This window comes from Marmota marmota, unplaced genomic scaffold (assembly GCF_001458135.2).
Source record: "Marmota marmota marmota unplaced genomic scaffold, marMar, whole genome shotgun sequence".
NCBI classification, from domain to species: domain Eukaryota; kingdom Metazoa; phylum Chordata; class Mammalia; order Rodentia; family Sciuridae; genus Marmota; species Marmota marmota.
In genome coordinates this window covers 2,722,437-2,737,381 of record NW_026000101.1, presented here as the reverse complement: position 1 = coordinate 2,737,381, position 14,945 = coordinate 2,722,437, and the positions used below count along the sequence as shown (strand labels likewise).

Here is a 14,945-nt window from a genome sequence, read left to right as displayed (position 1 = left end):
CTATTATAATTAACTAGTAATTATTTAAACTTATTAACTCTTCATACTCTTAATATCAAATAATTCAAAAAAAAGAATGATAAACCAAGTATAAAATGTTCAAATTTAGCAAATCTAGATAAAAGATAAACAGAAGTCCTTCACACTATTCTTATAACTTCAGTGTTAAGTTTGAAATTGCTTCAAATGTAAAGCATTAAAAATTCTCCTAGTATGTATTCAATTGTTTAAAAATCTGATTTAGAAATTTTAACATGCTTCACAAGTATGAGTCACTGATACAACATGGAGTTGGACCTGTCTTGGTTCCCTCTGGCATTGTTCTGTTTACTGTGACTTGGAAGAAGTCTAAGAATAGGAGAAATAAGAAGGGAAAGAAGAACAGACAGCCTATGAGGGGCATGAGCATAGTGACTCCACAAAGAATACAAACAACATCCCTAGGCTAGCCATTCCTAGGCTTCATCAACAAAAAGCTCTAGTAGTGATAAGGCACCAAGTGTTACACACCACAAGCTTCCTAGTTGAAGGGAAATGAATTTAAAGGCTTTTGCCCTGCAGCTTTGCTGGCCAAAAGCTTCTCTTGGCAACTTCAAACTAAGAAAAGGTATTTCAACACAGGATCTTTACTAGGGATTTATTTTATGTGCTATTGTTACATATTTTCTATTGTGAATGATACAGTTGGCATCAAAAAAAAAAAGTCCCATAACTACATTTATGAATGATACAAGATCGTGCCTTTAGTTTGAACATTCCAGAAATAAAGAGAGGGTTAATAGATTAAAATAAAGCAAGCGTGTGGGAGTTCACTATATAATGATATTACTTTTGTTTAAAATCTTCCCACAATGAAAAGTTAAAATACACAAAAAAAATTTCAAACTTTATCCTAGTTGATTATCAAGATATTCTGCTTCTCTGATTTATGCTTTTTCGTTCATTCTTTAATTTCTCCACGCTTCTAGTTTTTCATATATTTTGTATTTCTAAACTCTTAAAATAATGGCATCAAATGAAAGGCATCCAAAGAAGCTTTCATTTGTTCAAACAAAACTAGAACAGATTTTATAGGGGAAAAGATGAAAAATCAGACATCATCAGTTTCTATCCAAGTGGCTACAATGTCTCTGGCATCCAAAAAGAACCTGATACAGATAAAATTCACTTTAAAAATACTGTATGGGCCAGGCACAACGGTAGTCTATAACCCCAGCTACTCCGGAGGCTGAGGCAAGAGGATCCCAAATTCAAGTCCAGATTGGGTAGATTATTGAGATCCTGTCTCAAAATAAAAACTATTAAAAAGGCTGGGGGTGTGGCTCAGAGATACCCTAGGTTCAATCCCCAGTACAGGAAACAAAACAACCCAAAAGCCTGAATTTTAATACTGGCTTTCACATTCAGCTGCCTTAGTCCCTAACCTCAAGCTTGCTCTCTCCTGCCTCAAATTCTCCAAAGGCCAGCAGCAACCCCCCTTCCAAAAAGCCTCCCCAATCCTCTTGACAAAATTATACTCTCCTTTGTGATTCACATAATTACTTGTTTTACCACTATTTATGAGGTTCTACCAATATTATCACACAGCTAGGTCCTTGCATTATAACAAAGTACAAAACAGACTCTTCCTTCAGTCTAGTACGCAATTAGAAGCTGTGATAAATGAATGCTATGAAGAAAAAGAATGGGAGTCATGATCACTCAAATAACTAAAGAATCTACTCTAGCTTGAAGGGTCAGGGAAGGCTTTGCAAGGAGCATAGCAATAACTTGAGAAGGAAAATGAATACAGCACTTTCAAAAATTAGAGCAAAGAGGGCCAAAGAGGCCAGTATACAAAAATGTGAGTGAATGTCAAGAACCAGTGCTAGATTACACAGAGGCCAGATCAGGCAATGTTCAGATACTTACCACAATGTATTAGTATTCACTATTTAAAGATTCCACTTCCCTGGGCATCTAATGGACAGAAACTAAATCACCACACTTGAAAGAAACTGGAATTACCAGCACCCACTTCCCACAGCTAGCTGGCTGACTGAGTAGGTTTCCCCTTCTACCTTTAATATTCTCTTCTTCACTCAGAAATTATAAGGAAAGGCCTTTCCCATGTAAATGATTTAGTTAGATCTATGCCTGCAAAGTGATGAGCCTAAAGCTAGCAGCCAAAAGTCAGTGTGAGGTAAATAAATAAAGTTTAATTAAAAGTCACACGCACACACACGCACACACACAGACAAAATCTCATAGCATGCAAAATTTCAACTAAAATATGCCTTTTGTTTGACTAACAATCAAAGAGTAATATAAATACCTCCACGGAATCCATCAGACCTTGCAAGAGGAGTTTCTGATGAGGAAAATCCCCATCCCCAACTGGAAAATAGCCCAATGTTTGAATTGCTCGTTCTTTCATCTGGAAGAAAACAGAATTTTTCTTTTAGACAAAGTATACAACAGCTTTACCCCAGAACAGTGTTTCCAAAATGAAATGACAGGAAGAGCAGTCTGTCAAACTAACATACCCATGTCTACATTTTTCTAAAAGCATACAAATTTACAGTATCTCTGTAAGACAGTAAAGGCAGAAAAACATAAAACTGAGTCCATAGGAGATCCATAGCTGTGTTAGAGGAAGAAAGCCTTTAAACCATCAGGGTTAGAAATATGGGTTCTGGGACACAGACGAAATCACATCTCAACCATTTCTTTCAGTAGCCTTTATAGGTAGGTATGTGACCTCTCTGTGGCTCTCATTCATATTATCTCATGAACTACTATGCCTACTGCACTGAACTTTTTGGAGTATTCAGTTTTAATGCATGGTAAGTGTGTCGCACATTCCCTGGCACATCAAAGGGCTCAAAAATAGCTGGTAATGATTGGTTAATAATAGCTAATAAACAGAAGCTGGACCAGAAGTAAGATTATCATTGTTAAACCTGTTGTAAACTAATTTTTCTCCTCATAAAATCATGTTTAAAACTGATGTATATTGATCACAAATAAGTCTATGAAAATTCTACCCAAACCTAAAAACCTACAAATGTCCTCTTCCTTCAGATTATTCACACTGCTTACTAATGACCAGGCTTCTTTTTATTTTAATATTTTTATTAGTTATTGATGGACATTTATTTATTTGTTTGTTTATATGTGGTGCTAAGAATCAAACTCAGGGCCTCACACATGCTAGGCAAGTGCTCGGCCACTGAGCCACGACCCCAGCCCCAAGACAAGGCTTCTTAAAACCAAATTATAGAAGGTAAAGACTTAGATCTGCTATAAAAGTACAAAATCATAAAACTAACTTAACATTTTATTATCTACCTCATACATAACCAAAGATTTCCATCTGAATTTAATATTTTATTGAATTTTAACAGTTAAGGGCCTAAAATGGACTAACAGGGAGGGTCAAGTGATGAACATACTACACTTGTACACAAACCACCTCTAACTTACAAGCAAATAGTAAACTTTCTTCATTAACTTTATCATTCTTTGAGCAAATCCTTCCCTCAGCTACAATGCCATGTATCTCAGTATAATTTAATTTTATTCACTTAGCTACCTATAAATGGAAGAATTCCAGAAGGGAAGGAAAATAGAAAGAGACTTGCCTTATTTGTTTCTTTACTGGAAGGAATTCTATTTAGTAAACTTTCTATAAGACGTAATTTGGTAAAGCCAGATCCCTCGTTGCAGATTGGGAGTGGACCATTTCTGCCAATTTCACCCAAAGCTGTACAGGCAGCAATTGCCAAGAGGGGTGATGTACTATCCAAAAACGAGCCTGTAAGCACATTTGACAAAACAGTAAATAGTCTAGTACTTATCTTTGTGATCCAAAACAATCAGTAATATATTAAAGATTTTTTTTGAAAGATAACAAAATCCACAATATCTTCTAATTGATCATTTGTAAACATTTACTCGGTAATGGTAAGTGGGTATAGCAAACTTTTTGAATGTTTAAATTTTTTCCCATAATAGAACCACCCCTGTCATATGTAGGGAAGCTGTGCCTTTAAAGTATAATACTATACAAAGAAATTAAAAAGCTTTATTAAAATTTAACTTAATTCAAAAATAGCAACAGTCAAGTCAGCACAGACGTTAATGACCTATTGTTTCTGTAGCGCTCTGAATGAGCTCCTCTTGCTCAGGCAGCAAATCCGCATTTGTCTCCAGGTCTTGCTGCTCTGCCATTCTCATCTTCTTTTTAGCCAAGTATCTTCCCACTGTGAATCCCAAGGCAAGCAAGGATCCATGCTGTATCTCAGGGCTCTACATTTAACAACACAATAGCATATGTCTGTCTCTTTCTCACACATGAAAGAATATACTAAAATAACTGTATTTATTACAATCATGTCTCTGATAAAACTACTGTTTATGACCAAAAAGCAAAATGATCACTTGGATCTACTAGTTATCAATGAATCAAACTAAGGAACAAGAGAAACCTTGAGTTTCTAACAGAGAATGCTGAGAAGTTAAACTGAGTGTTGATTCACTTCAAGTTTTAGATACACTAATTTCACACACACTCCAACTCTGGGTACAGTGACGGCCTTAACATGCTTCTATAGTATTCATGCTTTCTTCTGGCTTCCACCACTTGTGTAGTTGCAATATCATAATTTTCAAGATTAACTTCTCCCTATTACCAACAAAACACAATAAGCAGATCTTATTTCTAATTGTTAAAACCTCTAAGCACAAGGTAGTAAAGAAACTTTTTGAAAGCAATTTGTTTTTTCATAAGCACAGTGGTAAGTGACAGGAAAAGTAGAAGAAAAAGGAGCTAACATTTCTGAGTACCAGGGAGCACTAAGGATTCTCATGTATTTAGCAACCACTGTCTTCATGACAACTGAAACCATGCTTTTCAGACATAGCACTCAAATCTATTTACTGAATTGACTGTATCAATATATTATCTATCTCACTTAATGTTTACAATCATAAAAACAAGGAATTTTTAAGTTTATTTTACAGATGGGAACATAGAAACTAAAAGTAGGTTAGATACTTTAATAAAATCCTACCCCCTGCCATAAAAAAATGAAGACAAAACTGAAAACATACATGATTGTCTTTTGTAGTCTTTATAAGTTGTTCTATCATTGATTTCAACTCATTTCCCGATACAGTTGATACAACCACAGAATAAAACAATGCTGCCAATTCACGCATTTCTTCTTTACTGCTATTCATCAAACTCTGAGAAGTATAGAAAAATAGGTATATGATATATAATCATCTTCCTCCTGACAACATCAGACATTTAAACTAAAAAGAATAAATGATATATTTTAATGTACAATCTCATGGTATCCAGGAAAAGAGAACATAATAAGCTGTTATTTTAAAACAAAATGAAAATTAAACATATACCAAAACCTTAGGCATATTTTCATCAAAGATACAAAAGTTCAAAACAAGGGCTAGGATTGTGGCTCAGTGGTAAAGCGCTCGCCTATTATATGCGGGACCCTGGGTCGATCCTCAGTACCACATAAAAATAAAATGGAGACATTGTGTCCAATTACAACTAGAAAATAAATATATTTTTTTTAAAAAATTCAAAACAGGTAAATAAACACACAGATGATCTAAAACAGAAGTCAGCAAATGTTTTCTGTAAAGGACCAAATGGGCTTTGTGGGTCACATGGTCACTGTTGCAAATACTCCATTCTGTCATTGCAATGCAAAAGCTGCCACAGAAAACAAATAAATAGGAACATTATGGACAACACAGTTCACTCATAATGAAATGTTATTTGTCCTTTGACTTTTTTCAAACTTTAAAGTATAAAAATCATTCTCAGCTTGCAGATCATTAAAAAACACAGGAGACAGGCCATAATCACCCATGGACCATAGTTCAATGATCCCTTATCTAAAAGATCAAAACTCAAAAACTACAGGATCATTTTTGAAACCAGAAAATCTTCACAAAGAATAAAAAACCTTTTAAAATTATAATCAGTCTCATGAGACCAAATTTTCCAGAGAAATGCAAATTTCACATTTCTTGGCACACTACATTCATATTTTCACACTTAAAAGATATAATCTATATATTTCTACCAAATTCAAGCTATATTTTTCAAAATGCATTTCATAGCACATAAGGTATATTAAACTAGATGAAGCATACTTGTACTTTTTAAAAACTTATCATTATTTGCCTGAAATTTAAATTTAACTGAGCATTCTTACATTTTTATTTGCTAAACCTGGTAATCCTTTTGATATGATTATAGGATAAGAACACTCTAATATATGGATGGAAGGAGCTAAATTGCTATCATCCACATTAAGGGTGTGGCATTACCTATCAAAATTACAAAAGCATGTGTCCTCTGACCCAGCAAATCTACCTCTGGAGAATCCAAAAAACATACTTCTTTATATGCAAAATGGTATAAAGGCAGCAGAATGAAGGACTCTAAATCATCATCAGTAAGGATTCAGAATAAATCATACAATTAAAAATGATGAGGCTATTAAAATATAGATGCTCTCTCCAGTTATAGAGGAACAGCTCCAAGTTTTACTATTAAGGGAAGACATAAAACCATTTGAGTAATATACCACCTTTTGTGTAAAATAAAGGAAAAAAAAATAAAAATATATTTTTGGGTATGTAAATGCATAAGTAAATTATGTATACAAAAATAAGTGATGTCCCATGTCTGACTACCAGAGGCAAGAGAGGAAATGGGGCGGAGGGCTGTTAAGTAGGCTGTTATATATTTTTAATTTAAACTACACAAATCCATTCCTTATTTAAAAAGACAAAAAAAAAAACTTTCAAAAAGAAAAAGAATTATTTTTTAACTGATATGACTCTCAAATTCATTTCCCATCCTCACTCAGATTGGTTGATGAGATATACTTACTACATGTTTTCTATTAATTGTTTCATAACGGGTAATTTTCAAAATGAACTAAAAGCAGAAAAGGTCAGAATAACACTAGTAGAAAGAAGAAGAAATCATGAGATAAAAGTCTAAAATATCCAGACTCAAGGAGGAGTATACATGCACAGGACATACCTTTATCCATTCTGTTTTGTCTACAAACTTGGTAGCCAATTTTTCCGGATACACTGACACAGCTTCCAACAGACAGTACATGACCGGCAAACCTATAGAAGAATTCAGAACCCTTTTAACTTTTGAGAAAAGGAATGAATATATAGGGATCACCATATGTCTCTGAAGTGTGAGGTTATTGCTCAAATATAAATTCCCTCAGTCTATAAAAACAAACAAAAAAAATATACAACCTAAATGTAGTACATGATTCAATGCAGCAAATTTACAGGTTAGCTACTTATCAAAAAGGGATGCCCTGCTCTTCACATAAACTCCCATAACTTCACATAACTCTACTGTTAGCATTTCTTTCTGAAAAGAAAACTGTATCAAGGATAAATCAGATAAGTTTAGAATAAAAGCACAGACAAATGCCTTGTTACGTAAGTGAAGAGGGAGAATAATTTTGCTATAAATTCTTAACTGAGTTTAAAATTGGATTTTTGCTTAAGTGCTTTAACATCTTTCTTTGGCATAACCACTGCCTACCTCCAACACCTGCTAACAGCTGCTGAAGCAGGCCAATGTAGATCTGAACGGGGTTGGTTTCTCCACTTTTATTAGATGATGATGAGGCTGTCACCTGGCTGCTTGACATTAAAGTCCGTATGTAGCGTCCAATGGCTGGAGCATGATCTTGCATATCAGCCAAACTCTGAGAGGTAGGCACCACCCCTGCACTGTGAGCCAAACACATGCGCAAGTACAGGACTATCTAAAACCAGAAAGAGAGGAATCCAGATAAACTTCACTGTGACAGGGTATTCTTCAGAGTGACAATTTCCAGTTTTGAATAATCCACCCTGTTTCATAAAACTTTCTCAACCCTCATAGAAGCCAAAAACATAACTGATATTTACTAAATTACTATAATAGAATAAAATTTATATATCAAGCTTTTACAAATTTAAGAGGTATTTCTTTAATGGAATTAAAATGTAAGCCGAACTCAGTAATGCATGCCTGTAATCCCAGCATCTCAGAAGGATGAGGCAGGAGGAACATGAGTTCAAAGCCAGCCTCAGCAAAAGTAAGGTGCTATTATGCAACTCAGTGAGATCCTGTCTCTAAATAAAATACAAAAATGTGGCTGGGGATGTAGATGTTGCTCAGTGTTCAAGTGCCACTGAGTTCAATCCCAGGAAGCCATAGGGGGCAGGGAGTAAACTCAATTTTGGGGGCGGGAGGAGTGCTGGGGATTGAACCCAGGGCTTTGGACATGCTAAAATATATGCTCTACCTCTGAGCTACACTCCCACCCCTCTTTTCACTAGACTCTAAACAAGATTACTTTTTATAATTTAATTAGTACAAATCAATAATCTGAAACATAGAATTTCCCTTAATAGATATTATAAATTAATCCTCTTCACCCTTTAAACCTAGAAAACCCTAACAATCTCAACAATATCTCAGCTTTAAAACTCAAAATTTTACTTGCCACACAGCCCAATAGTAAGCAATGCAGAACATCCAGTTCTTTCACAGAAATAATCTCCCGATGGGCTAGAGACATGGCTTTGTAGTAGAGCACCTGCCTGACGTGTGTGAGGCCCAGGCTTCAATCCCCAGCATCAAAGAAAACAAACATAAATAAAATAAACCTGAGATAACCATAAATTAAAACAATACCAATTACCTAATAATGTTTTTTCAGGATTTTTGTTTTGTTTTCTTTTAAATAAATTTCCTGATAAAGAACAATAATGCTACAATATGGGCTCAGCTATAATGAAAAAGATCACAGATACCATTTTGGGAGTGAAGCTACCTTTTAGAATCTATAAAGGAAGCCAAACAGAAGTATATCAAAGTCCTACCTCTCCAAATGCTGCTGGATTGAATGGAAGGACAGTAGTCCCGGTCATGTATTTGACTGGAGTTTTCATTCGATGGGAAGCCTAGTAAAAATAAACACAAAACAAACAATTACGGAAGAATGGAGCACATGTGACTTTCCTCAATTCAAAATAACATTTCTAGCCACTTTACTGTCCAAAGTTTGCATCTTTTTAGAGTCAAAACCTTTCCTATTAATCCCGCTGACTGTGTATGTCCCTCACATCCCTAAATAGCAGATGTGATGCCTTTTCCCCATATATTTTACTGGCATATTTAAAAATAAACCTACTCCAGATATCTACTGACACAGTCACCCAAAGTCACTGAATGCCAGTTATATTCATTAAGATGGATGTAGGAGAAAAACACAAGCTTAGGGCATCTTCAGGATACAAATATGACTGTTAAGAAAAACAGAATAATACTCATCTCCAATTCCCTAAAGGTGCCCACCTAGCAAAAAGTGAGGATCACCAGTCGAGGTAAAAAACAGTTAGGTATCCTCCAACATATTCAAAGAAACACTGATATAAAAAGTGGGACAGTCAGGGGTATGGATTCTTACTGGCAATACTCAAATCCACCAGCAGAAAACACCCTGCAAAAGCGGAGATTTGCACAATCAGATGGATAATCGTGGTGAGAAAAACCTGAACTGCTTCCTGAGGATTCCTAAATAGTGCTATTAACAATAAAAAGGAGGGCTGGGGTTGTGGCTCAGTGGTAGAGTGCTTGCCTAGCACATTCAAGGCCCTGTGTTCAATCCTCAGCACCACATAAAAATAAATAAAACAAAGTTATTGTATCCAACAACTAAATAATAAATATCAAAAATAATAATAAAAAAAATAAAAAAGAGTGCCAGGCACAGTGAGGAATGTCTATAATCACAGCTATGCAGGAGGCTAAAACAGGAGGAACAAAAGTTCAAGGCCAGTCTAGGCAACTTAGTAATATCCTATCTCAAAATAAAAGGGCTGGGGATGTAGCTTAATTCCAGCACCACTATCATTCAATCAATAAATGAAATTAAAAGGAGGGGCTGGGGAGCTGGGGATGAGGCTCAAGTGCTAACGCGCTCGCCTGGCATGCACGGGGTGCTGGGTTCAATCCTCAGCACCACATAGAAATAAAATAAAGATGTTGTGTCCACCGAAAACTAAAAAATAAATATTAAAAAAAATTCTTAAAAAAAAAAAAGGAGGGGCTAGGGGTGCAGTTCAGTGATAGCGCACTTATCTAGCATGCACAAGCCTTTGGACTTATCCCCTGCACTGCAAAAAATAAAAGTAAAAAGGAAATATATTTTTAAGCATATCATATCAAGGGAAAAAATGTAAACATAGTCAAAAATGTTGACAATCATGAAAGGAATTAAAAGTCATTTTCTTTAGGTAAAACAGATCAATTAAATTTAAGAATTATATTTTTCTCCTCACTTTGTATCTCCCTCCTACATTGTAAATATTAATACTGCTAAAAACTACTATAGTTGACCGTGGTGGTTACATTTTTCACTTTAAAAAAAAATTTTTTTTTTTTTAAATTTTCATCCATTACATGTCACAAGCTAATTACCTGCAGCCAAGCACCATACCTTTTCTTGGATATAATATACCATTTCTGGGAAAGAAGGCATCTGCTTAGAAGCCCCTTCTTTTTTGTTTCTACCAGGAAGACATCTTAATACTCGTTGTGCTTCTCCATGAACTTCTTCTCGTCTTTCAAAAAGACAAATAAGAATAAAAAGAAATTGCATCAACCAGAAAGTAATCATTTGAAAAATGAAAACAGGAATTTTATCTGGCAGCTAGAATTCTGAGCAAATGTATTAAATATATTCTTGGCTATGTAAACAAAGAGACAATAAAATGTAAGAAGTTAAGTTTTTGGAAATTTCATGAAATTTGGAGAATTATCTGGTTTGTATCTTTGATTTTTTAACTCAGAGAAATAAATAAGATAGGTTTTGCAATCCATTATGTAAGCATCTATGTGTGTGCTTTATCCTTATTAGAGGTAAATCATAAACAACAACATGTTAAAATTCAGTGATTGTCCAATGTTCTTTATGCTCCCCTAAGTTTTATACTTCTGTGCAGTCCAGCTATAATTCTGTATAATGATAACTGATAAGTGACAATATTTAAAAATGTAAAACCCAACCAATTTCAGACCACCCTACTAGACTATGACCTCAGCAACAGTTTTATTCAGATACCACAGAAAGGTCATTTTAAGTCTATAACCAACTCTAAGTTGAGTGCAGTTTTCCTAACAATACCTTACAAAGGAAAAAAAAAAAAAGAAAGACTTAATAAATAAAGCCTCAAGTTGCCAGAAGACTTTCATTTGACTGGAACAATTTAAACTAAAGAAAGAAAACTGTAGAATTACTTATGCTTTGGTTTTGTAAATAAAAGTTATTTTCAACCCTTATAGATAAGGTTAAAATTGTATATAAATAGTGACTTATAATGATTTACTTACTACCTCAGTTCCCAGGCCCTGGAACCCTCTGGCCTCTAGCTAGGAAACTATAGTAGAAAAGTGAGAAACAGTAGACCACCAGAACCAAGATTAACAATCCTAAACCACTTTAGCCAAATTAAATGCAAATGAGTGAGAAACAGCCGCCAAGATCAGAAATCAAAGTCAGGATCTGTCAATTCCTATAATAGGTAAGATATCAAACAAAAAAATCAGAGCAATTTATAGGGAAAGGGCATCAAGGACATACCAGATATTCTGTTCAGCCAACCAGAATAATCAAATAATGAAAACTGTTATCAAGGAATTTCCCATTTTTAAAAAATAGAACATAAACGTTTTATTGGAAAGGGTATTCAAATAATCAAAGGATGCAAAATTTTATTTAAAATCATTCATCAGCAAAAATGAGACTTTTCGTTACAAGAATCTCATTTAAGACACAAAAATTTTAAGTACTGCATGTAATAATAGTTTAGTATTATAAAATATATTGGGAGTGCTTCATGAATTTCAAAATGTCACAGACAATAAAAACATAATAGATTTGAAAAGAGTTGTTTTTTTGGTTCAGGGGTCAAGTGCCCTGAGTTCAATTTCTGGTACCAAAAAAAAAAAAAGAAAAGAAAAAAGAGTTGTTTTAATACACACACACACACACACACACACACACCCTATTTCATATGCATATGGTTTTTAAAGGCATGTCCCAATTTCAGAAACATTTAAAACAAAAAATATATCATATTCTCTAGAAATATAATCATTATAATTCATTAATACAAAACCCAGTATACATACCTCATTTTAAAACTTTTAGGATATTAGATACAAAATACTTCATCAATATATCAAAATATGTATATCAAACTATCACTGGCATTAACCCTTTTCTCTCTTTTTATAGGGCCTGATTTTAGACATATAATTATATTATAGTTTAATTTGCTTTATCTGAATCTGACAATTTTTATAAGTGTTTTCTATGTTATCTATCATTTATTACAGATATACATGTAATCTATATACAGTATTCAGATATACATATAATCTATACATGTAATTCTATTTACTGAATTATAGAATTCAATATTGTAAGTATATAGGTATATGACTACAGGTCATATCAATTACAGAATTTAATATCTATAAATACACAGTATAGAACTATAGGTCATATCAAGGGCCATACTTTTAACTGTTTAATAAACTGCTTCTAAATTTCATAGGCCAAAATATTAAACAACACAAATTTTGGTAATTTTCAAATACATTTAAAATGAACACAAATTCAAATTAACACCTTTTGAAACTTACGGATCTCCTGCAGCTAGTAGGAGCAAGTATCTGGAAGGTATATGATCTGAGGGAAACACTGTGCTGGCAAATTTCACAGCCACTTGTCGAACTTGAACTTCAGGCTATTGGACACATAAAAACACAGAGACACCCACCCACCAACCAAAAAAAAACAAAAGAATTAAATTATCAGCATCTCATTCTAGTTATGATAAATCATGTTAATTGTAAATAATTCAAAATTTAAATAGACATTTCAATAATTATGTGTCTAAATCAATAAAATCAAAACAAACTATTTGTTCAAGCTCTCTTTTGGGGGGTGAGGAGGTCAGGGATTGCCCAGAATGAAGCCAGAGCCTCACCCATACTAAGTACAACCCCTACCAACCCTGTTCAATATCTTTATGTTTTTTAAAAGTCTTTGGAACAGTAGCATTACCTAAAGAGTACTTTTAGGAGATAATATCATCTGCCATGTAATGCAGAAGAGATCCACAAAAACAATAACTAGAGAATCTACTCTGTACTTGCACATATTCAGCCCAAATCTTGGAACCAGGGTCATTGTGACAGTTTCCAGGCAATATCTCTGCCTCCCTAACTCTCACACAAGTGAAATTCAGGTGTTTTGTAAAAAAATATCAACAGAAATTACTGGGAATCCCTAAAAATTTGAAGCAAATACCTGAAACATTCCAAATTAGCTCTAAATTTAACACTGACACCAGAGCAAAGATTCAATTAGATGAATATATTAACTTAGATTAATAATTTATGAATATAAAGTTCAACCAGAAAAGCAGTTTCAGCACCTGCTAATCCTGAAGCTTTACCCTCATCTATCATCCCCTAAGATCTTTCTGTAGCCACGAAGGTAAGTGAGATAAAGTAGATATTAATCAACACATACTGTCCCATCCATTCTGCTATTCTTGCTAGTTAAGTGATTCTTGAGCTACAATTAAGAGCAATGATATTAAAGACTAGTCTAAATTGTATGATTTAGCCTAGAGTTTGGATGTTTTAAATGCAGCCTTTAGAAATTAACTTGAGCTTGGTAATACCACTACATGATTTGATCTGCATGAACCAAACCATTATCTATAAGCATGATACAAGTATACTTGTATACTTGTTTTAAGATTCTACTCCAATAAGTTTCCACATAAGCCTAAAAATCACTGTCTGTGATATGTGACCATGAACCATGTGAATTGGACGCCAGAAATATTTGACAGTGGTACTCTATATGGTAAGATTTCTGAACATACATAAGGGCAAAATTTAATCCTATCGTGTTTCAACAGAAAACAGATACCTTTGGAATCTTCAGAATTCCTTCATCAAGAATGTGTTAAATTATGTCAACCTCAATTCAGTAGGAAGCATTTTATATTAACCTCAGCAATAATTTTTGGCAATATTCCCTTTTCCAATGTACAAATGGAGGACAAAGAACTCACTAAAGCAGATATATAATATTTAATTTTATACTGTGTATTAACATTATACTTATGTGATTGTATAGCTACAGATACTCCAAATTCTCCTATGAACTCCCACTTATTTTGGTTGCAGGGGGAGGTAGGGTACCAGGGATTGAACTCAGGAGCATTCAGCCACTGAGCCACATCCCCAGCCCAATTTTGTATTTTATTTAGAGACAGGGTCTCACTGAGTTGCTTAGCACCTCACTTTTGCTGAGGCTGGCTTTGAACTCGCATCCTCTTGCCTCAGCTTCCCAAGCCACTGGGATTACAGGCGTGCACTACTGTACCTGGTTTGAACTCCCACTTTGGCCAGAAAAAAATAGGACTAGAAGGAAGAACATGGATGGTGGTACTGGATTACTTCCTGATGACTACTTTTGACATAAGCATCTTGTTTTTCTTTCCTTCTGCTTTTCTCTCAAATACAACATGATCTCGCTCATATGTGAAATCTAAAAAAGCTGATCTCATAGAAGTTGAAAGTAGAGTAGCAGTTACCAGACAGGCAAAGTAGAGGACATAGAGGATGGGGAAAGGTTGGTCTACAGGTGCTAAGTTACAGTTAGAAGAAATAAGCTCTGGTGTTCTATTGCATAGTAGGGTGATTATAGATCATGATAACTTACTGTATATTTCAGAAAAGCCAGAAGAAAGGATTTTTAATTTTTTACCATAAAGAAAAGACAGATGTTTGAAAAGACAGAAAT

The 14,945-nt window shown here is 34.4% G+C and overlaps 1 protein-coding gene across 5 annotated transcripts in view; it reads right to left on the bottom strand.

The window, feature by feature from the left end:
- The window catches only part of Ecpas (Ecm29 proteasome adaptor and scaffold), a 109,575-nt gene that overhangs the window by 31,241 nt on the left and 63,389 nt on the right, over positions 1 to 14,945 (bottom strand). For all 5 annotated transcript variants that reach the window (XM_048783213.1, XM_048783214.1, XM_015492205.2 and 2 more), the window contains 9 exons: positions 12,764 to 12,867; positions 10,554 to 10,677; positions 8,935 to 9,015; positions 7,604 to 7,829; positions 7,073 to 7,164; positions 5,095 to 5,229; positions 4,128 to 4,290; positions 3,624 to 3,796; positions 2,315 to 2,416 (listed from right to left, as the gene is read on the bottom strand). In XM_048783213.1, the coding sequence (XP_048639170.1) occupies positions 2,315 to 2,416; positions 3,624 to 3,796; positions 4,128 to 4,290; positions 5,095 to 5,229; positions 7,073 to 7,164; positions 7,604 to 7,829; positions 8,935 to 9,015; positions 10,554 to 10,677; positions 12,764 to 12,867 (1,200 nt within the window). The remainder of the gene's footprint in view (positions 1 to 2,314; positions 2,417 to 3,623; positions 3,797 to 4,127; positions 4,291 to 5,094; positions 5,230 to 7,072; positions 7,165 to 7,603; positions 7,830 to 8,934; positions 9,016 to 10,553; positions 10,678 to 12,763; positions 12,868 to 14,945) is intronic.